The 22,864-nt window shown below is 35.7% G+C and overlaps 1 protein-coding gene across 1 annotated transcript in view; it reads left to right on the forward strand.

Moving 5' to 3' along the window:
- The window catches only part of GABBR2 (gamma-aminobutyric acid type B receptor subunit 2), a 286,480-nt gene that overhangs the window by 142,263 nt on the left and 121,353 nt on the right, over positions 1 to 22,864 (forward strand). Inside the window, exons 11-12 of the mRNA XM_026081157.1 lie at positions 830 to 937; positions 16,612 to 16,734. Of these exons, the coding sequence (XP_025936942.1) occupies positions 830 to 937; positions 16,612 to 16,734 (231 nt within the window). The remainder of the gene's footprint in view (positions 1 to 829; positions 938 to 16,611; positions 16,735 to 22,864) is intronic.

Here is a 22,864-nt window from a genome sequence, read left to right on the forward strand (position 1 = left end):
TTCTTTCCTCCCTCATCACTTTGAGTTTTCTCTATTATGAAGGAAATCTTTCTAATTTTTATTCTAAAAAAAATTGCCTTTTTTTTTTAGTTCAAGAGTAATTTAGTTTTCTATTTCACTATAAGGAAAATGTCTACATGGGTCTATTTCAAAGCTGTAGCCAACTTAGGGTCCCATCACTCCACTGTTCTGTGTGTTCTCACCATCTCCTTTTCTCTTAGAATCAAGTTCCAGGTGTTATCTTTGAATCAGGTCTTCCACCTAGGTTATGTTCCTGTCGTTCCACTTCTACCTACATGGTAATTTTAAGGTCACTTTCCCTTATCTTACCAGAATGCTCAGGGTCTCATTAGGTCCTTACTGATGCATACCTCAATACAATTTCCTCTTATTTAGCCTGAATAACATCTCTACTTATCTTTTCACTTCAGTTCAAAATGTTGCTGTAATATTGGTCCCCGGCTAGTTTTTCTGGTCTGTCTTTTGTCTTTATCCACTAGTTCCTTCCTCTGCCTGCACATAACACAATAAAAGTGAAAAAAATGTACAATATTGTAACAAAGTTGTGTTTGCATATGTGGAAGAGATTGTGAATTCAGCATTCAGATTTGCTATAGTTGGAGAAGGAATGGAAGGAGAAGAAAAGCAAGAAAATAGTGAAGAAGATGATTTTGAAATGTCAACATTTTTGTGAATTTGATTTAACTTAAGTTGGTTTTAAACTGTTGTGAGAAAAAAAATGGCATTGTGACTGAAATGAAGAAATGCATATTATCTAGTGAAAATTAAATATCTTTGTCTTTTTTTTTTTTATATGTATATATTTTAGGTCCGAACATGGATTCTTACAGTGGGATATACAACTGCATTTGGTGCAATGTTTGCAAAAACATGGAGAGTTCATGCAATTTTCAAAAATGTAAAAATGAAGAAAAAGGTGAGGGAAAGTAAACTCTTTTCTCATTGCTCTCTTAAAGTCATTTTCTAATTGTCTTCCTACATTTTCCTGGATAGCCTTACTTTTGCTGACTCTGTTCATGTGTCACATTTAAATATTCTGAATAGTCTGAGATTGTGGCTTTCTTGACCTCCATTTTGACTCCTTTTTAAACTCTGAGAGTTGGAATCAAGCAGCAGCCTTTCATTCCGTATAAAGAAAGTAGGCGGACGGTGGATACAGTTGTAGACTTTCAAAGTAAATTCTGTTCCTCACTCTTATTTAACATGCTGTTTCCACATCCTTCTAGTAGATCCTTAGCTATTATGAAATGTTTTCTGGATATTTCTGTTTAGCATAGAGGTATTGCACACAGGTTTCTCATGGACTGCTGGGAGGAGACAAGAGAAAGTGCTGCTTATGCACCTTTTTTTTTCTGATTTTGATGGAAGTTGCATAAGCATGCACTAAGAATGAGATACTGAGGTACGAGGAATTTTTGGTGCAGAACATTTACTGTAAACAATTAGACTAGGCTTAGCAATAGTAGAGCATTTCATCTTTATATTGTTCTTTTGATATTTTTCCAGTGCAGCTTCTTCTTGCATATGAAGTACTTTTGATCAGATGGTTTTATTTAAAAATGAGACTGGTGAATAATAGGCATTTTGACAGAAAAATCATTAAGAAAAATGCGCATGAAACACAGGAACAAAATTAATATTATAGAGTGAAAAGTAGTGCCAAATACAGTTTGTATGTGCAGCTGAAATATATATAAGTAGTACAGAGGCATTTACATCCAAAGTAAAGAGAATGACTTTTCCAAAAATTCTTCAGATTCTTTTCCCCCTCACCTCCATGCATGGTCATGGAAGAACTGAATTATTTTTTTATTAGTACTATGTTGTTATTTCTACAGTTAGAGCATGTAGAGAATTGCTGTATCCACAAGATATACCTTTCCCTAAAAAGATTTGAGCCAAATATGATTCAATATCAAAAATAATAAAAAGGAAAAAAAAAAGTATCTTAAAATTAACTAAAATTGTAAGTAATGTCTGTATCAGAATCAGGATACCCTGGATGGATGGAAGCAGAGAAGCTAGAAATCACTCCCTTTGTGTGTCTATGCAAAGAGCCCACCGTAATATACCAGTTTGTGCTACCAAAGTCCAGCATATTTTTTCAGTGATCTTAGACTTGCTGTATGAAAGATTTTTTTACCCAATAGCTGAGCCAGTATTTTGTCTTTCTGAAAAATTAAAATTTAAATTGAAAGCTTGCTTTCAGCTATATTAGTACAAATCCTTGTAAGTTAGTGAAGTTGCACAACATACTGCCAGTGTAAAAAATAACAGCGTTTACTTAATAGTCTTTATTATATTGAAAATTTTATCATTTCCACAATATATGCTATTTCAAATAGGAATGGACAGTTACTTCACTGGACTGTCTCTAAGATTTTGCTTTATCTTTTTTTAGAAAACATTTCATTTTAGAGCTTCAAATTGCTACTCAACATTAATATTCATTGTCTGTTAATTAAACAACATCTTCAAATTCTGTATAGTACCTATTCCTCAACAAGACAATTTCTTTTCATGTGAATAATAAAGTGGCCTTTGAATTAAAAGTAGCAGAATCTGTAACAAATAATGTGATTAAATTGCAATTTTTTATTCAGAATTGTGTGTTTAAGAAGTATTTAAGATTAGTAAAAAGCAACTGTGTGGTAGAAGGGAGATAAATCTTCAGACATCTAGATGCTGACCAACAAATTGCTTCACTTTGAGTGATACTGGAAACATTAAAGGTATTAGGGTATCTTATTCAATATACTGGAATTAAGTGAATCGTGCGTTTTTTTCTGTAAACTTGAAAGAATGGATATTTCACAGAATAATCTTGGTTGCCTTGTTTGGATATCCCATTTCAGAATGCAAGTGTCAAACATAAAACAGAACAATTTTCTGGAAAAAAAAAAAAGCAAAATAAATTAGCGGTGCACAATGAATGTTCACTTGTAGTGCATTTTCTGTCTTTGGTTCACCAGGACAGATAAAACAGTATTTAAGAGCTGATTCAAAAACATGATATACTTTACTTATGTCTTACCAGAAGGACACTTCCATTTTCAATAGATGCAATGTACAGACAAAGCATTTTATATATATGGAAGCCTAGACAATGCAAATTTTCACAAACAGTATGTCAACTGACAAATAAAGAAGGGTAGCACAGCATGAAAATAGAACACATTAATGCTTCTTGAATTAGCTGTCATGTCAGAGCAGATTTGCATTTCAATACAAGGAGTACAAAGTGACAAAATGATTTAAATAACTTGGCTATAATTCACCTGTGGTCAGTTCAGTTTCCACCTGCATATAAGTATGCCAGTAAAATCTTACTTTTAGGTGTACCACTTTTGCCTGTCATCCTAGATATTTCATTAGGAAAATTTCCAAACAATGAAATTTATCAGTGTAGAAGAATCTCTGCGTGGCTTTTGAACCTATTGTTTCATTCATTTAATGGCAGGGGGGGTTAAAGTAATGGAGAAAAGAATAAAATAAGCAAAGCTATTTATCTTCATCAGATAAGACAAGCTGCTCCCAAACTTTTAGTGAATGCATATTGTCATGGGTTTATGAAGAGATGAAACAATTTCTCTCTCATTGTGAGAAAACATAGAGAATCATAAATAATACAGTATAGCTCCATTTTAGTGCAGTGGAGAGTGGAACTAAATGCCTTAGGATGCCTTGATTTAGGTGAAGATATTTGTTAACTTCTGTTTATACAACTCAGCTTTCTCTTTTATTTTCACTAACTTATAAATGCACTCCTTTGTTATTGGAAAAAATAAACAAGGAAATTCGGAATACACTTCTGCTGTCAGGCTGCTAACTGACAAATATTGCAAGATTCCCAGAGCTCTGTTACCCTCTTTGATCTTTACAGGGCTCAAAGGAAGCAAATTAAAAATGTATTAATTTTAGCTGGATTTGAAACAGAGGGGTGAAGTGGAATCAATTTTTGTTAAATGAAAATGACAAAATCAGTAGGGGGAAATAAATTATTTTTAAGTTTTAAAGAGGTTAGTAAAGATAATGGAAAATAGAATAAAATTAGTAATAAAAATAATCATAACACTTATAACTGAGGTGCAAATCTGTTTCTGATAAGTCCCCTTTGTGTTGCTTGGGACAGCTAGGTATTCTGCCCAGGGCAGAAGGCAGAAGGTGGGCAAGGCTCCTGTTTCCCTCACCAGTAGAGGAAGATTGGCAGTGGATGAGAGAAGGGAATATCAGCGTCAGGAGACGATGTGGTGTCCTGGTGAAGCTTTAGCTAGCAGAACTGTTTGAAGAAGCCACCCCTTCTGGTGAAATCTGGAAGGTTGTGAAGTTGCCTTTTTTGAGGGAAATTCACTGTCCCTAGAGTAACAGGTCTTAGGGACTTTTAAAGCAGTACTGCATAGTGTCTGCTCTTGTACAACTCCAGCGTATCAAGTACAGCCCCTTCACTTTTGCCAAATACCAGAAAAATAACAAATTCAAAGCAGTAACTTTTAAAGGCTCCACAAGCTTTATATATTCTGCCCCCACAAAGACAAGGATTTGTCCATTTGTAGATGAATACAATAAAGCATTATGATATAGGTCACAGTGTTACTTGTTGCAATTCATATTTGAAAGTACAGTATTTCTCTGTTGATATTGCTATGGTAACCTTATCTTACACATAACAGTGCATTCTAGCTTTGTCCATTTGTACTTAGTGCTTTAAGTGTGGTATCAAGGGAGGGATGTTTTGTGTTTAATTTTCACTGAGAATATTGTAAACCTACTCAGTTTTCACCATCACTGGAGACTTCTAATGGCATTTTTAAAATACATCTTTATGTCACAATGTTGTTTCATGGTAAACACAAAATATAATAGCATAATGGGCTGAAAAACAGCATCTTTTTCTAAGACTTGTGCGACTGTAGTTTTGCCAATGTTATTCTATTCATTGATGATGTTTCATAAGCTTTTCTCTGTTCTTACAATCACTGTATGATTATACATTTCTCACAGATGAGGAAGGATTAAAGCACTTAGCATGTATTGAGTAAAGACATGGGAACTATCTCAGGATTAGGAGGCTACAAACAACCACAAGAGAAAAAAACTATGTACAGGTCTGACTCTACACAGCTATGCTTACTTCGCAGTAAGGTTGTGGCAACCTATTTTCTTACTTTCAGCCTATCAAGTCCTTAAAAGACTTCTAAAGACAGTTGTGGTGTTCATGCACTGAAAAGATGGATAGTAGGTAGTTTGTACAGACTACTTTGCTGACACTAGCACAGAGAAGGGAGGCTGGAACTGCAGGAGAACTGCAGGATCGAGAGGCAGAGAAAAGGGAAGAGACTGAGAATCCGAAATCAGATTAGGTTCAAAAGGCTTTGAAAAGAATGGGGGTCTGTCTGAATAAAAAGAATAGGGAAAAACTGTGGGATTATAGACTAGGGAAAGAAGCTGAGGAGCTAATGAAGGGAGGGAGACTGAATTTGGATAAGAATTCCACAAGAGAGAAAATAAGATTGAAAGCCAGTGAAGAATTGATCATGGGGGGCTGTAATGAGTGGTTAAGAAAACTCAGTATGATGAGTTGTAGAGGCTAGATTTGGAAATCAGGAAGCAAACTGTAGCTGAGACACTAGGTCTGGTTTAGAGTTAGATTATGGTTGAAATTAAGAGGCAGGATGGCAGGCCTAAGGAGTACAAACTTCGACTAGGAAAGAAACATAGGAGTGGGAAAGGAAAAAGAGGCAAGAAAAGTTGAAATTAGAACTAGTTGGAATGGTTGCACAGAAATGTGGGCTTCTTTTCAGAGCATAAAAATGGAGCACAGGGTTTTAGAGTTTCACCTTTTATTTTTCTACTAGTAAGTGTCTGTAAAACCTACTGGCAAAGTATGTGTCTTGTCTTGCTGTGCTGATAGCTATGAGTTACTCTTTTAGCTCAAATTGATGAGGTGTGCAAAGAAGGTTTAAAGTTTTCTCTTGCTGATGCATGTAGGTCTCTGTATAAATTAATTTTTCTTTTTTCTTTTAAGTTTCTGTAAAAACAAAAGGACTCATTAAAATGTTAAAATGCTGTTATTATGGCTAAAGAGTCCATCATTGAAAACTTTGCTTGCTAAAACTAAGATCTCTGCAATGTTGATTTGTTCCTCCATTTATATATGAATTATAGGACACAAATGCAGTCCTAATTTTCTGTAGGATGCCTGTGTCATAGAGCACACACAGTGAGTCTGCTCTGGGAATGCATTAGGACTGTATAACAAGAAAGGCAGTTTTCTGTAGAAATTTTTCACTTAAAGCAGAAAAAATGCAAATGAGAAAGGCAGTAGGAATTTTGACAAAGGTGGTCTCATGCATAAGATAGTTAAGTGCCAATATGGAGAAAGAGAATTAATCTCTGCTTTTGCCAGAATTATTTGTTATGCTTTAGAGAATAGTTTTCAGAGGAAGATGGTAGTTGTAGTATTCTTAGCTTTTTAAGAGGCAAATTTGTCACCTGAGGGTAGCAGAGCAGGAATTCTCAAGCTTTTTAGTTCATTGCCTACCTACTTCATTTTTTAACACCTGTTTGGCCACCACACCTCCCATATTTATATGCTCAGTGGTCCACAAACTGAGGCAAATAAAAGGCATAAGAGGGAATTGAGCTGCTATTCCCATGTTCATTGTGGTCAGGTAGCACAAGGGTCACTCTGAGCAGCCTCAGGTACTAAATCCTCTGGACGAAGTGGGCAGCAGCTGGCTGTCACCCTGTGGTACCAGCTGCAGTGAAAGTTTCCATAGCTGCATTAGGCAGAATGTCCCTGGGGACAAGACAGAGAGAACACAGCAACTAGAGGCCGTGTGCTTACCAGCCTATTTGCTGCTGCCTTCTCTTTACAACTTGCCTCTGTTTATTGCTATCTCCATCCCTCATTAGAAAACCTCTGTGAGAAAGTTTATAGCATGAGCATAATCTAGAGTTACAAACTTTTCTATGGCTTTTTGAAGCCACCTGTGGAATTTATAATTTATTACACTCCATAATCTCTCTCACAAAAGTCCTAAAGAGGTTTAAAATAATAGTCATTATTTAGACTAAGCAAACTTTACAGGTTATATTGACAGAATTTAGGTAAGTCCCTCGCTGGCCACAGCTTATTTACTCATTTAAAGGCCTTTGTAAATATGACTCTTTTTATATTAACATCAATGTAGATTATATTACCTAATTAGTTCTTTCTGTAACTAGTGCTATAAAATATTTCTCCAGTTCAGTTTTCAGACTTTAAATATTTACGCTTTTCCAAAACTTTTTTTTTTTAATTTAGCTAGAGATTTTGTGTGTATAACAAAAAGCTATGCACTGGATTTCCCCTAGGATACATGTGCATTTCACCAAGCAAATATGCGAGATCTTAAGTCTGGAAGGATATGTTTCAAGATCCAAATAATTTCTTTAGGTAACCATATCAACAGTGCAACAATCTATTAGAGACCATATGCTGAAAATTAACCAGCATATGGATATCTAAAGAAATGTTCAGCATTATTGTTCACTCTTTGAGAGTAAGAAAGAAGGCAAACTTTCAGTTCAGAATTTGCTTTTGTTTGGTTTTGGTTTTTTTCATTATGTATATTTACCATTGGACCAGATGATCCATGATGCATCCAGTGCAGTGTAAATTATTCCCATATAGCTTCATGGTATGTTACTGATGATTATTCATATACAGTTATAGTACTTTCTAAAGTGATATGAGTGGTACCAGAATTATGTTATTGCCTTTTTCCTCCAAATAGCTATATTTATAACTTTTAAGTTATACTTTAAGTCCAAAGCTTCCAAAATAGTCAATGTAACCCAATAATTAATTTTTAGGCGTAAAATAAGCAGCCTGATTTTCTTAGGATCTGACCAGCCAAAATGCCAGCCAGGGAACAACAGGAGTCACGTTTCTAAAATTTACATTCATGTAAATATGGATTGGGAAGCTAAATCTCAAGCTCCTGTCCCAGAAAGTAGTTGAAATAAAGATCTGTACATCTAGGAGAAAAATCTGCTTTTGAAATAATTTATGTATGTAAATTTCTGCATGGAAAGGCTAAACCTCAGTAGCAAAGGAAAACAATGAAAACTGTGTGTGAAATGTAACTGCTTATAAATGGTGCTATAACCATAATTTCTTTGCATTATGAGCATAATGGATGACAGAGAAATAAGGAACATGTCGCTATACAGTATGAGTCAATTTGTTCCTGAATAGCTTGAAATTGGATTGTAAATATAATCAAGTGCATTGATGTCCCCAGCTATTTGGTAATGATATAGTATGCTTTTCTAGAGAATTGTTCATTAAAGAAAATATTAAAGTCTACATTTTTTTATGTTACCTCAAACAAAATCAGAACATTTCTTTCAGACCATTCAAACCCTTTGTACACGTTCTTCCTAAAGATTGGAATCCCTTGTATCACTACAGATGAGAATYCATATCCCTTGTAGAAAATCTTCCACACTCAGGGCCAATGCAATCCTGAGCTCAGCAGATGCATTCCTCTCAAAGGTGCATTTGACCTACTGTGTAGGTGGGATATGGAGCCCTCCAAAGACAGCATATCTAGCTCCTCTTATGGTAGTGTACAGAAGTTAACACAACAATAACGTCTGTTTGTAAGACTGTTCTTTGAAACATTATTTAGCAAGAATGGTTTGATCCTAAGAGTGTCAAGTCACATTTCTTTGGTGCAGTTTTGATCTTTTTAAAGGCTACAATGTTTTTCATTTTTGTCCTTGAAAGAGAGCTTTCTGAAACTAACAATATTATATCGCTCTCTATGCTCCCTATGGTTGAATTGACAATGTTAGTAAGACAATCATCTCTACAATTTACTTATGTATTATAGCATTACTGAAGTTTAGACTTTCAAAGATGAGAAACTTTACAGTTTTTTAAGCTGTCACGGAAATCTTCTCCTTCTGTAGTCTCTGTAAAATTTGCATCTTCTGCCACACTCACTTTTTTTTTTTTTAATTTTTGGAGGGGGGTGTTTGTTCACCTGTGTTTTGTATGAAAGGGAAAAGGAGTAAGGTATCTTCTAATTGGATAGTTTCTCCCGGCAGCAAGGCGTGGAGTCAAAACATCCTCCTCTGTAATATAGTGGCTGAGAGGGTGAGTCTGCTCAAAGATGCTCTACAAGTATTCTGAACAAGAGTCAACAAGGAAAATACTTTCTAAAAATGAGCGCTTTAACAGGCTAATGAGTATATCTATTTAGTCCTCAAAGCAAGCTTTCTGGTCATATCCAACCGTTGATCATTATCAGTAGCACCATGCACTCCCTTAGCCCAGAAAACAGTAGAAATCATAGAGCTCTCAGACTGCTGTGGTCATGGTAGGTCATCACAGAAAATAAATTTATTTTTTATTTTTTAATTTATGAGTAGATATACAAATGTTTCATCAAATTAATCAAAGTGCCTCTAAGAAGGTAAAATGTCTTAAGCCTAACTTTTTACTACCAGTTACTTGTTAGTCAAAAATCTTGCCATTGCAATGTTCTGTAAACCGTTASCACTTACTCATTAAAACTAATGTTACTGCAGTGTGAAAAGTGTTCCTTATACCAATCATAGAACCTGTTAYAGGAAATACCCATAATAGCTGTTGAAAAGATGTTGTGGAGTTATTGGGAACAAGTATATAATGTTTTCAGTGGTCCTTTTTTCTAATTCCATTACACATTAAAAATTAAGAACGTATTGCAGAATAGTTCTCTAAAATAATAATGGCTTTCATAATTCAATGACAGGTATCTCCCTCAGTCCATGCAAGGCAAAGTTTGCCTATTTACCACTGACTGCATCAACATCCTCATGGCACCACTCCACCTGTGCTATCACGCTAAATGCAGAGAAGCCATCCTAAAGTGTCTGTTAATCATTTCAGGAGAAATGAAAGGTGACTGGGCAGTTCATGGGATGGAGAGAATATGCTGAAGGCAAGTTTAGGAGTGATTATGAGATACCCTTTTCTGGCCTTGTAGACTTTACCATTTTTTCCTACAAACTGTTATTTTTTCCCTTTCCCCTCCAGTTCAGAAGAACTCCTATCAGCGTGATTCTGCTCAGTCAGTACCACAGGGAGAGGAATATTCGGTTTCAGATTTGCTAGGTCTTCTGTAATGGCTGCCAGTGCTATTCATTTCATGGAATAAGGTCGAGGCAGCTACACTGAAGGATCCTATAGAAAGGTGCTCTCTCCACAGATTCTTTCCCAGGAGCTTGGGGAAAGGACAACTAGAAAAAAAAAAAGTTATTGAATCGCATTAAGTGTTCATCCAGCTAGTGCCAGAAGGCAAGGGGCAGATCTGTCAGCTAAGGTAGATAGGGTTGAGCTGGAGATTCTACATAGGAGAAGCAGAAATTACCTTCTTAAATAGAAAAAAATATATACATTTTCATGGAATGTATTATGATAAAGAAAATACATATTTATCTCTAAAACTATAACTAGACACAAAACCCCCCAGCCTTGCTACATTTCTATGAATGCAATGAATGAAAAAAAAAAACTTCAAGAATTAGCTAATAGGTCTTCATTTAAATTTAAAGATACTTTATTCTGACAAAGGGAGAGGAAGTCACTGGTAGCAAAGAAAATAACTTTAAAAAAAAGACAGGAGGAAATGAAATATTTAATCCATGCTGGAAAGCTATTTCTGGAATGCAGAAAGTACAAAGCTAATGCAACATTAGCTTTGTACTAAAAGAAGAGGGTAAATCTTCATATACAAGAGTTTTTTTTCCTGATTTAGAACATAGTTCTCCTTTAAGGTCCATATCATATACCAAAAAAGTTACATTTGCAAAGACAAATTCTAATAAGGTAAGAAATAACAAAATAAATTCTGCCTTAACCTTAACCACAAAAAGCAAATCAAATTATTTTTTTGCTGTTGTCTGCCAAATTACCTGTCAATACCATACATTGTTTGAGGGTAGGATCCCATAGAGCACAATGGATATGCTTTAGAAAAAGAACAAAAAAAGCCTCACAGCAGCTCTGTGAAAAACTATCCAAATGTACATTTTAAATTGTCATGGCATGTGGTACAGCCTGTGATTGTTGTAGAAAATTTCATGGTGTTTCATGAGCAGATACCTCAACCCAGAGTTTTAGACGTATTTTATGTATCCTGTGATCAGACCACAGACTCCATGGAAGATAAGGACTTTGATCTTGAACTTGTCTTAGTGTTCACTAAGCCACGAGTTTTGGGAATAGAGGAGAAGTTTGATTTGCTTACACAGTGATGTTGTGGAGGAGAAACTTGTCTACCAGTTTCTGTTATGAGTGATTTTTTTTTTGAGGACAGATAGCTTCTTCTCCAGATATAGTCCAGACTGGTAGCACTGGCATTTATAACAGTAGGTAGATCTGCCAGGATGAGACAGATTCACCTAGCCAATCACAGATGGTAGAAAATATTATTCACAGATGCTGCTGTATGAGAGCTTGGCTTCAGCAAGGAGTCAGGAGTGCTCGTAAAAACGGATTTTATTAACTAATGTGCATTTCTCCCAAGGCTGACTTACAGTACACCAGAAGGAGGGTGAAAATGATAAAACAAAAAAAAAAATCCCCCAAAAATCTTCCTCTGAATGAAGAACTGTATATTTGATGATAAGCTGCCCCAGTTGCTCATGACTATCTTTTGTGAGACAGAAGAAAATTGTTGGATTCACAAGATCTGAGTCAAGACTCCTTCAGTACATCTGGTGTTTCCTAAGGAGTGAATGTACTGAACTTAAAAGAGTGCTGGTGGGTGGGAATAATGGTTAGAGAGAGGGAAAGATGGGCTTCCTGAGGGTCAAGTGGGGAGATCAGCAAGACTTTTGGAAATGCTGCCGGTGATATGMCAATGGCATTTTTCAGAGTAAATTTATGTTAGGACAAAACTGCTAATCATTGGCAGAAATAAAGCTCTTTAAATATGCTTGGGGAAACAAAGCACTAACATAGATCAGCATCTGTTTTTTCTCCCCAGCACTTCTCTGACACAAATCTTTTTTTCTGCAGTCTAGAGTAATTTAACTTAGGTAGATGTTAAGCATGGAAAGGCAGAATAACTGTTTTCTTTTAAATGGAGGGCAATCCTCACATAACATATGAGACAAATTGGATTACCTTTTTTCTCCCAGTAAAAATAACGTTATTAGAATTCAGTGCTTTCAAGACCACTGACCRAGCCAAGTACCCATTGATTTGGCCTTCAGTTCAAAAAATTATTGAATCTCAGTATCTCATTCTGAAAAGCTAGTATTTTGGTTGAGTTCAACTTAAGAGCAGTATTGTTATAACAGTTTTGCAAAGTACTGAACAGTGTCAGAATGGATGAGTTAGGGAGCCCTGGGAAAGAGAGAGCTTCAGGAGACCTGCTTTCATCCATTTTGCCCTGGATGCATCATTGGTAACATTGTGTTTTACAGTAGCCCAGATTGCTTGCTCTGGTTATCTTATGGCTTTTCTTTTGCTTGCCTTCCCCCTGGCATTTTGTTCTCTGGCAGAAACAAGGGATGAATAATACCTGCAGCCAGTGACAGCTGCTGTTACTAACCTCTCACCTTCTGTCCAGAAAAGGGCCAATTGCAATATAATACAGGAAAAAATTATCCTCAAAGAGGTATCCAAGAAATAGCTCCAATGTTTTATGTATTACTACTTTTGCTCTCAAAAGTAAACAGCTATCTGCTTAAAAAAAAAAGTTACCAAACTCAAAAGTAATCTAAAATATGAATTAGCAAATCTGCAGTAGTGCAAGGCCACATACAAATAAAGGATGCACAGGAGCAAGGAAGGATGCACAGCAGTGTGATCCTGAATTAGGCAGTGCTAATAGGTGGCCCTACAATTTCTTCTGACCCCATTAGTGAATGGATTATCAGTACTACTACTATTGTTGTTATCCTTTCTTTCTTTCGATTCGGGCAGTGCTGTACCAGTTGCATTAATATTGGCAGGTAAAGCTGCACTTGATGCAACCCTAGTTTCAATATCAATATTGTCAGTGTAAATTAGGAAGACAGTGGGCTGGTGTCTCACATTTTGCATGTTCTAGCTGTCCCAGTAGAAATGTTCATTATTTTCTTTGAAAAAAGAAGACATGGTTACTGGTGCTTAGGGGGAGTTTTTCAGGGAAATTTTTATGGTTCAGTAGAGTAGAGGGAAAGACTTCTGACAGATTTTTTTCACATAGCTTTAAATCTCTCAAATGCATATTTTTAGTTGAAGTTAAGTATCTTTACACCCTCATTACCAGGGAGGAGGGTGAGGAAGAAAGACAGTTTAGAACAGCACTTTCTCTGATCCTAAACTGTACCTAAAATAGGTGGGATGAATTGTCCTGTGGAAGTTTCTGTCTCTGACCACTGTTTATCAAGAGGTTAGACACCTAATGGTTAAATGACTAACTTCAGTAAAATAAATTCCATCAATTAAAAGAAAAAAATGACAAAAATATGCCAATAAAATGAATTACAAGCTATTTAAGAGGGACAAAAAACAGTTTTAAAATTCGGTACCTCGCAAAGCTTGTAGAACAAGAATTCCCATGTGAAATTTTCAGATATTTCAGAAGCAGGTAACAGAAGTTCTGAAATGAGTAATCTCAKAATTATTATGGAAAGACAGCATTGTCCTAAAGTAAGAAATACCTAATTATAACAGTTATACTTAAAGGATAACGCTTCTGAAAACTGTGAAAACTTTTTCTTCCTATATATATAGATAGATAGATATAGACAGATATGTCTGTGTATATTTGCTGAACATATCCTCACTGAAAGCAAGACTAGCAAAAATATAAGCTACTATACAATTATACTATACAATTCTTCTCTGATTCAATAAGGACCAAATTTAAATGGTGTAGTAGTTAACTTATGGTCACCTGACTCTTGGAGTGCAATTTGGGATCAGGTTATATGCTTATCCTCCTTACACATTGTTGGCAAGAATTGGTAAGATGCGGTACACTCCGCTTGCTGGGTTAGACAGCAGTGAAACTGTGAGGGTTGATTCTTGAACCATGCTGCCCTATTGATCTTAGGAAGGATGGAGGGAAATGTTTTAGTGCTTTTCAGGTGCAAGGAATGATTATTCTTGTGAAGGGTAAATTCTTCCTTTCAAACAGGGGTTGTCTCTTAAAATTCATCCAGTGGCGAGAAAGGAGCCACCTCTCCCTCCATATATAATACCATGTATGGGATGCTTCCGTTCAAATCCCTGCCTGAGAGGGTTAAAAACTACCAGATGGGTCCTGGTCAGGAGGCTGGGGAGGATGTTCTCCATCTCTCCTGAGAGTCCAGGCTGTGGGGCAGCAGCAGAACTGCCGGTCCCAAAGGGGCCCAGGGAGCCAGGTGGGATGGGACGGGCAGCCAAAAGCACACTTGCAGTGGGAGCATGACCATACCATGGCAGAGGTAAGACTGGCTTCCCCTGCTCACAGGCCTTTTGTCGTACTTTCTACCAAACAGCTTGTTCGGTAAAAACACTTCTGACTTTGATAGGAGGCAGCTGTTTTCTGGATCATAGACTGGACTGAAATGCCCACATATTGTGCAAATGCAGCTTCTATTTGAACTCGGCTCCTCCTGATTTTCTCTCACATGTCCCCACTCACGCTGATGGCACCAGCACTAGTTATGTTTCATCTAAGTCCTGTTTAGAGGCATTAAGTAAGAGATAAACATTATGTGGGCTTTTTAATTGCCACTTTACAGTAGATAATCTCAGTGATTAACAATCAGTCAGTGAAATGTTAGGCATAGTTAAGTTGACCCAAAGTAGACCAGAGACCAACTAAACTGCCTCCGAGAGTCTTTACTTAATATCTGCTTTCCTTTAAGTTTACAGAGAAAATACATTGCAACAACCTTCCCTCTCCTTCTCACCCCCAACAACTTCTTTTCCCTTCAAAGTTCTCTTTGCCAAAGTAGTTTGGTGATGTGAGACATATCAGAATGAAAGCAGCACCTTTTCCCTTTACCCTTCTTCTCCTGACATGCCTGCGCTATCTCTGTTGAGATGGATGTATTATTTGTGCAAACATGTGAAAAGCATCATTTTTTGGTCTGTTATGATAGTGTTAGATACCTGTGTTTAAATAAACGGTCTCAGGAAATGAAAATAATACATCAAGTCATTTAAATCATTCTGGTTGCTAGCCTTAGTTTTATATTTAGTTTACTCCAAATGGTTTATAAAATAAAATAGCAGTTTAACAGAAAGTGGTGCATAATATGGTAGAAACTTCTTTCAGAATGAAGAATGCATTTCACTAAACAATGTGGAAAGCAAACTTTCAAAAGTTCCTCCCATTTTATTTCACTTTTTATTAACTTCTATCCTTTCCTTAAGCTTGATAGGAATTCAATGCAAACATTATTTAACCCAGGCTGGAATAGTAGTCCTGCCTGTTTCAAGATTAGCTGACAATTTTGGCTTTGTAATGAATGTTCAAGTTTCTAACATTTTTGTCAAACTGCACTGAAATAACCACAGCCTTATTAAGCTTCTCAGACTTAATATTTTTGACTGTTTCAGTTGGATGAAATGAGCTGTTTCTCAGAACCAAGAATAGGGTAAAATATGTGGGTTTGGCCATGTTAAAATATTTGGGCAGTATCTTTTGAATCCTGGGTAAGTATTCATAAGTAACAGAAGAATATGTTCATTTAAAATGACATAAACATTGGCACAGGAGGACTGCATTAAAGTTAATTTAAGCCTGGTATTTTGAACATTGTTATAACTTTACAACTTAAATAATCTCCTTGCAGTGTATATTTGTCTGTGTTGATGTGTATATATCAGTAGAAATGATATAGGGATTGTATGCAGCCCTGCAAGAGGGTAATATATAGTTTGGCTTGTTCTTTTTAATAGAAAACCATGTTTTCTCTTTTGAACGTAAAATACATGCAAAATGAAAAACATGTTTTAAGTTGCATGTGCATAAAAGCTTCTAACTTTTGCAATATAGAAAAAAATACATTATCGTTTTCCTCTCCCTGGGTAACAAAGGGAAATGTTAAACAAAGAAAAAAACTTCCAAAATCAACTTATATTTTGAGACCCCACAATTGTGTTTTTCACAGCCAAGAATGTTATGAAAAAGTGAACACTGTAAATCTTAATAAAAACTGAAATCCTGCTTAACACCTCCTGTTCTGAGAGTTGTATTGAACACTTTTCCATATTTGCACTCATAAACACACCAGTGGGTCTCTGGAATAGACATGCTTATTTTTCAGGATTCAGTATTAATCCTGGACATCAATATTAATATATTAGAATCCTCCCAGTCTCTTTTTTAGGAGTTTGAATGCACTATAGATACTGCTAATAAACATGAAATAAACTAAAATAACTTATATCTTCTTGCTTTTATCTTTTGATATTTCTGAAACTTGTCTTTGTTCATTATTAAAAAATGTATTTATTAGCAGCCTGTGGGTTTTTTCCCCCTATATAGGAGAAAAACTGTACAGGGAACTGGCTCATGGGAATCTCCTTGTTTTTTTTTTTTCTGTGTATGTGTGTGTCTCCAGATCATTAAAGACCAGAAGCTATTGGTGATAGTTGGAGGGATGCTACTGATTGATCTTTGCATCCTGATTTGCTGGCAGGTTGTGGATCCTTTGAGAAGGACAGTGGAAAAGTATAACATGGAGGTATGTCCTCAAGCCCAAGTGATATTCGTGGTCACATATCTGTATCTATAGTTTTCCACAGGGCCTATGGATGTATCAGGTTATATGAAAGCAGGTCAAGGTTTTGTGTATTTGGGGTCAGCGGGGAGGTGTGTTCTTTTTTCAAAAGTGAATAAAAATGAAAGAGCTACAACCAAAAGAAATCCTATCTGCAGTTGAAGGTGTCATATTTCTGTCACTTGTGAGAGATTTTAGATGAAAGTGTTGTAAACATAGGAGAGTTCTTCGCTAAGACTCTCTGAGTCTGTTGCAATAAATAATGCATTATCAGAACCCATTAGCAGATTTCAGTAAGAACTCATTCGAGATAAATGCAGGAGAGGTCACTGCTTATACTGCATTCTTTTGCAGATGTTCAGGAATTATGTTACCTACAGCTGTGCTTATTCTCAGTAAGAGCATGTGCATGCAGACGCAGTGGTTGTTCCTGTTTTAATGTCATTCCCATGCTAGAGGTTTTGATATGGAGAAGACAGTAGCTTAATGCCACCTGTTCAAATTTTCCAGTGTTCTGATAGGTTTCTAGAAGCAGAGCTTTCTGGAAGTAAAGTAAATGACAGCAAGACCATGGCATCAAATACACAGAACTGAAAAAAAAAATTAATATCATATCTTCATGCAATTTGGCAGTCTTTGAGAGTTCCTTACCTCCAACATGGAAACTGGAGATATCTGAAAACTAGATTTTCTGGGAATAATCTAGAAGCCATATTATCTTGTCCAATGTTTGGCGGTCAGTTAGAAAAAGAATGATATTTGCTCTTGTGATGTTAATGCAAGAAAAGATAAGGTATGTTATTCCATTGTTTTTACTTTACTCTTACTTTGCAGTGTAGTTCTGGAATTTGATTAGGAGAGGATTTTAGCTTTAAGTTGAATGCAATTTCTGGAAGGTATCTTAAAATGGTATCTTCTAAAGTACAAAGGATGTCTTTCAAGAAATCATTTTTGGGTTTGAAAAGAGATCTCAATTTTTTCCTAGAGTTTGAACTTTTTTTTGAAGATACTCACCAGTCATTATGATTGTCAATAAAAAATGGAAAACGTAACCAAAATGTGTCTTGTACAGACACTTCTGTCTTTGTCTGCAGAGAGCTTGAAACAATAGCAGCATGTCAATAGCCACATTTACCTCATTGTTTCAACTGCATTTTAACTGATATTTCAATTGTCAGTGTTATTAACTATTTCACTACTTGTATAAAAACAAACATACTATGATAAGTAGTCATAAAATCCACTTACAGTATTGCTTATTTTAGTGCTATGTTAGCAGGACTTTAACTTCTTTCCCTAAACAAAGGGAAGCCATACCTAAAGATCCTTATGTCTGATCTTAGCAGAATTATTGGAGTGAAATTTTTTTGTAGACAACAGCAATAACTTTAGAAGTTATTAAAATATAAATAGCATGGACTTGAAAAATAATGTTTATTTCACTTTTAAGCGACTGCAGCTTACCTTTGAGCTTATCAATGTGTATTCTTTGGTGATTTAATTTATGTCATTTAAAGCTTAGCATGTTTCATAGACCATGGGGCTGCACATCAGTTACCTAAATTTTGTATTGGAACTGAAATTCTCTGGGAAATAAGCAAGCCCATTTAAAGTGGATATTTAGAAAGCTCACGTTCACTGAATATGCATACTAAAAATGTATGATATTTTGAATATTTAGCATAGAATTGACTTAATTTTTGTATTAGAATTCTTCATTATTACTATAAGTTGTGCATAATGTTTTAAACTAATGGATTTTGGGAGGGAAGGAAATAAAAGTATTATGCAAGCAAATTTGGTCATTAAAATTCTGTATGTATGTATGTTTTTATCTTATATAAAGACTGAGGTGAACTCTGATTTGCTTTCCTAAAGCAGAGCTCTGCTTCAGAAAGTCTCAGAAACACTTCTGTTAAGAGAAAATGACAATGTAGGATGTTGGATTTGTTGGATAGTTGTTGGATTTGTTTGTTGTAACAAATAGGTAACAGATAGAGTCAGGGACTACTTTTAAAGTTCTGTAGTTTCAGCCTGATCTCCTACAAAAGAAGGGTAAGGTTCCTCCTACATATGCTTTGTATAGAACTTGATATAGGCTTGATTCTCACTTAATGCAAAAGCATTTTCTGACCCAGAATGCTTCTCAACTTCAAGCAGTAGAGTAAAAAATGGTAATTAATCCATGAAGTTAACTCTATTCAACTGTCTGGTTGTTGCTCCTTCTGTAAAATTTTTCCTTTCGCTAGCTACATCTTAAATGTTTCAGCTCAGTGAAGAAACCAATCACTTCTTTTCCATTTATTTCTTCCTAGGCTGAACCTGGAATTTGCTTTTCTCATTGGAATTTGCCTGTTTTGTCATAATCAAAATATTCCACAGATATGATCTGATTTTGACTAAGTTTCTCCTAGACTCAGCATACCAATAGGTTTATGACATAAAATACTTTTCTCCTGTTTCAGCTGCCAGGTTCTGAGGCTCAGTAGGCCATTAGGAATTTCAGTGCTTCTGTTTATGGAGCAGCGGAAGAGTTTTGTCCCAGTGTCAAGATTCTACTTCCTTTCTCAACCCATCTTGAATTTTTCCTGGTTTCTTAAGCAGGCAATGTTTATGTGCAAGGATACTCTGCATGTGCTTGATTTTTCATCCTGCATAATAAACTTTGAAGCTATTTGCCAATTTCAGTCAAATCTGACAGTGCAGAAACAGCTCTTAAAGATATAATATTGCTACGATTTTCATGGAAACAGTCAGCTGTATGAAAAAGAGGGGTTGAATTAGTGTCCCCTGTAAGAGCAAGGTTGCAGAGCGAGTTACCTCTCTGTTTAAAGAGAAACATGCCCTGCTACAGGGGAGTTTCACATTAAATTCAACACAGAAAAGGCAACCACAGACAGAAATGCATAGGAAACCAGCCTACTGTAATTTCATTGCTCACAGAAGTTTGAAGTAACAAAATCTTTTACCAAGTGGAATCATTTCTTTTCCCAATGCAAGAGGCATATCATAGTTCAATAATATAATTACTACAGTAAGTTTATATGTGGACATACAGTCATACACACCTATTGCTCATAGTATAATGATATAGTAATTCTTTTACTCTACAGTTTAGCTCGAAATCCTATGATTGACCTTAATTTTCTTCTCCCAACACAAATACCTATGATACAGACACAGATTGAATCCCTTTGGCCTCAAAAGGTAAGTAATAATAGTGCTTAATAAATAAGGATTTGTATACTAGGGTACATACTAGATTTTATAGTTCTCAAAGGAAAAAAGATCTTGCATTAATGTTAGACTCATAAAAAGTAATTCTTTGCACACAGGATGTCAATATTTCTTGCAGAATTTTAAAACTTGATTATCCAAGACAGCAAGCTTTTTATTCCTTGATGTCCTAGTACTATATCACAGTGATGTTTCCTCTGTTTGCAACCATATGATAACATTATCAATATTTATAAATAGTCTTCATTCTAGTAATGTTTTCTGGAATGTTTCAAGTATTTAAGGATTCACACTTACTTGTCCTGGATTGGTAATAAACATGAAGTAGAGAAAAAAAGAACAGAATGCCATTTTAGAAGATACAGAAGGAAAAAAAAAAAAGAACAGTGAGACATATCTTACTTGGACTTCTAGCACTGATGTACAAATAAAATGTGGAAACTAAGAATGTCTGACTTTAAATGAGGACATTTTTATAATAGATATATCAATATGCAGGAAAGATTGAGTAGTCCATGCCAGTGGAGGAATAGTGCTGTCTGTTACAGAAAACAGATTAACAAATCAACCATTTCAGTGAGTGAGACAGAATTCCTATGAATTCCAATAACATATAGGAACTATGTTATTGGACCTATACTATTAACCAAGATGTCAGAAGGTCAGCTCAGACTGATATGTTGAAGGGGTTATAGACATTGGTAGGGCAAAAAACGCCTTTCACATCAGAATGTGCTGCTCAGATGAAATCTTTCAGAAGCTTCACAGTTCRACAGGGTAGAGTACCCAAAAAAGATAATTAACCCTTGATTTCATTCTGAATAGCATATAGAATCTGTTTCAAAGTGTTGATATTTGAAAGACCATTCTGTAGCTGCAAATAAACATTCTTAGCTTCAATATCTTTGAAGAAGCAACAACAGCCAAAAAGAACAAAAATCACTAGAGTGGTAATCAACCTCAGAAAGGGGAACAACACAAAACTGAGGAAGCTCTTAAAAGGAAGCTAAAGAGGACACCCTAGAGAGTTAAATCTTTGCGGGTGGCCTAGAGAGTATTCAGAATACCATATCAAAGGCACAGAGTAAATGTGTGCCTTTATCAAGTATGACTTGAAAAAGAAGAAACTCAGCACAACTATACAGCAGGAAGATATCCTTCAAAAAAACAAAGTTGTATCCAAATGAGCAAAACAGAAAGGATCATAAACTCTGGTAGGTTAAATGTAGAACACAGTAAGTCAGGCTAAAAACAACTTGCAAAAGTCATGAAAATGAATAATAATTCTTTCTCTAAATATTCTGAGCAGGAAGCTTGCCAGGGAATCTTGGGGGCAATATTTGATCAGAATATAAAAGCAGCGTYTGGAGAAAACAAGGCCATGTTTTTCTGCTTTTTTCAGTGTGGAAGAGCTTGTGGAGGTTCCTATGATAGAGCCTTTATGTTGAACTCATTGGAAAACTGACTGGAGTTGTTGGTAGAGGAACTCAAGGAATAAATAGACAAAGTCATCAGAAATATATCACTAGAACCAGATCCTCACAAGATTTCTAGGAATTCAAGGGAGTAATAGCCAAACTACTGACAGCAGTATGTAATTGTTAGCTCAGAACTGCTTTGATATCTGAGCAGAAGGTTGCAAAGGTGTTGCCACGTTTTCAAGAAAGAGTGGAAGCTTCAGACTTATAAGCTAATGTCTGTACCAGCCCAATTGATAAAAATTATAGTCAAGAAAGGAATTAGGGATAAATGTGCTACACTGAGGAAGAGTTGACATGGCATTTGTGAAGGAACATATGGCTCACAAACTCAGTGAAATCCTTTGAAAAAGTCAGCAAGCATGTGGACAGAAGTTGACACAGCCCGTTAGGTTTCCAAAAAGGATTCAATAATTTCTTTCATCAAAGGCTGTCATGGAAACTAAATAGTAATGGAATAAGACAGATGGTCTCATATGGATATAAAATTGTTTAGAAGAAGTAAACAAGGAATAACTAAAAGTTCATTTTTCAGGAAAAATCATGTAGCCAGTGGAGTTCTTCAGGGATCTGTGCTGGGGCATGTGTTGTTCAATGGAAAAGGAAGTGAATAATCAGATGACAAAAATTTATTGATTGTAGTAAATTATTCCAGAYAGTAAAAATGAGGGCTGATTGTGAAGAATTGCAGAGATGTTGCAAAACTCTAGGTTTGAATATTAAAATGGTGGAGAAAATTCAATGTAGAAAAGTATTAAATGAGTATGGAATAAAAGAGTCCTAAGGTTAAATAAAAAATGTTATGTTCTGAGTCCTTCAGTGCTATGTGGGAGCAGGACATTGGTGTTAGAAAATTCCATGAGAATATGCTGAGTAGTAATCAAATAGTCTAAGTGCTAGAAATTACTTGGAAAGGAACACAGAACAAAGCAGAGAAAATTATTTCTGTATGACCTAGTATATCCTTGTGAAGAACCTGTTTATACCCTTAACCCAGTATCACTGGTCTGTCAGAACTTAATCATTTGTAGGTGGCATTAAGTAGCATATGTTTTTGACTGAAGTGGTGTTACTGATCCTTCATTACAGGGGGTACCAACACCGAAGCCTGTATTTTTAAGAGTTAAACTCAACATAAAGTGAAATGATCTTTCCTGATTACAGCTGCAGCAGCAAACCTAAAGATTATTATCTTGTTTGCTACGCAAAGTCTTACCGATGTAGTGGAAGATGGGATTTTAGGTTGTGATTTTAAGTTCAACCAGAAGAAACTCATATGCAGATTGGGTAAAATCAGTGTCTTACATCTCTTTGACTAAGACAGAAGAAGCCTGATTTAAACTAACTAATATTGCCTAAGTTTTTTATTTAGCTAGCTA

Source organism: Apteryx rowi, unplaced genomic scaffold, assembly GCF_003343035.1.
Source record: "Apteryx rowi isolate R43461 unplaced genomic scaffold, aptRow1 scaffold_539, whole genome shotgun sequence".
In the NCBI taxonomy this organism is placed as follows: Eukaryota; Metazoa; Chordata; class Aves; order Apterygiformes; family Apterygidae; genus Apteryx; species Apteryx rowi.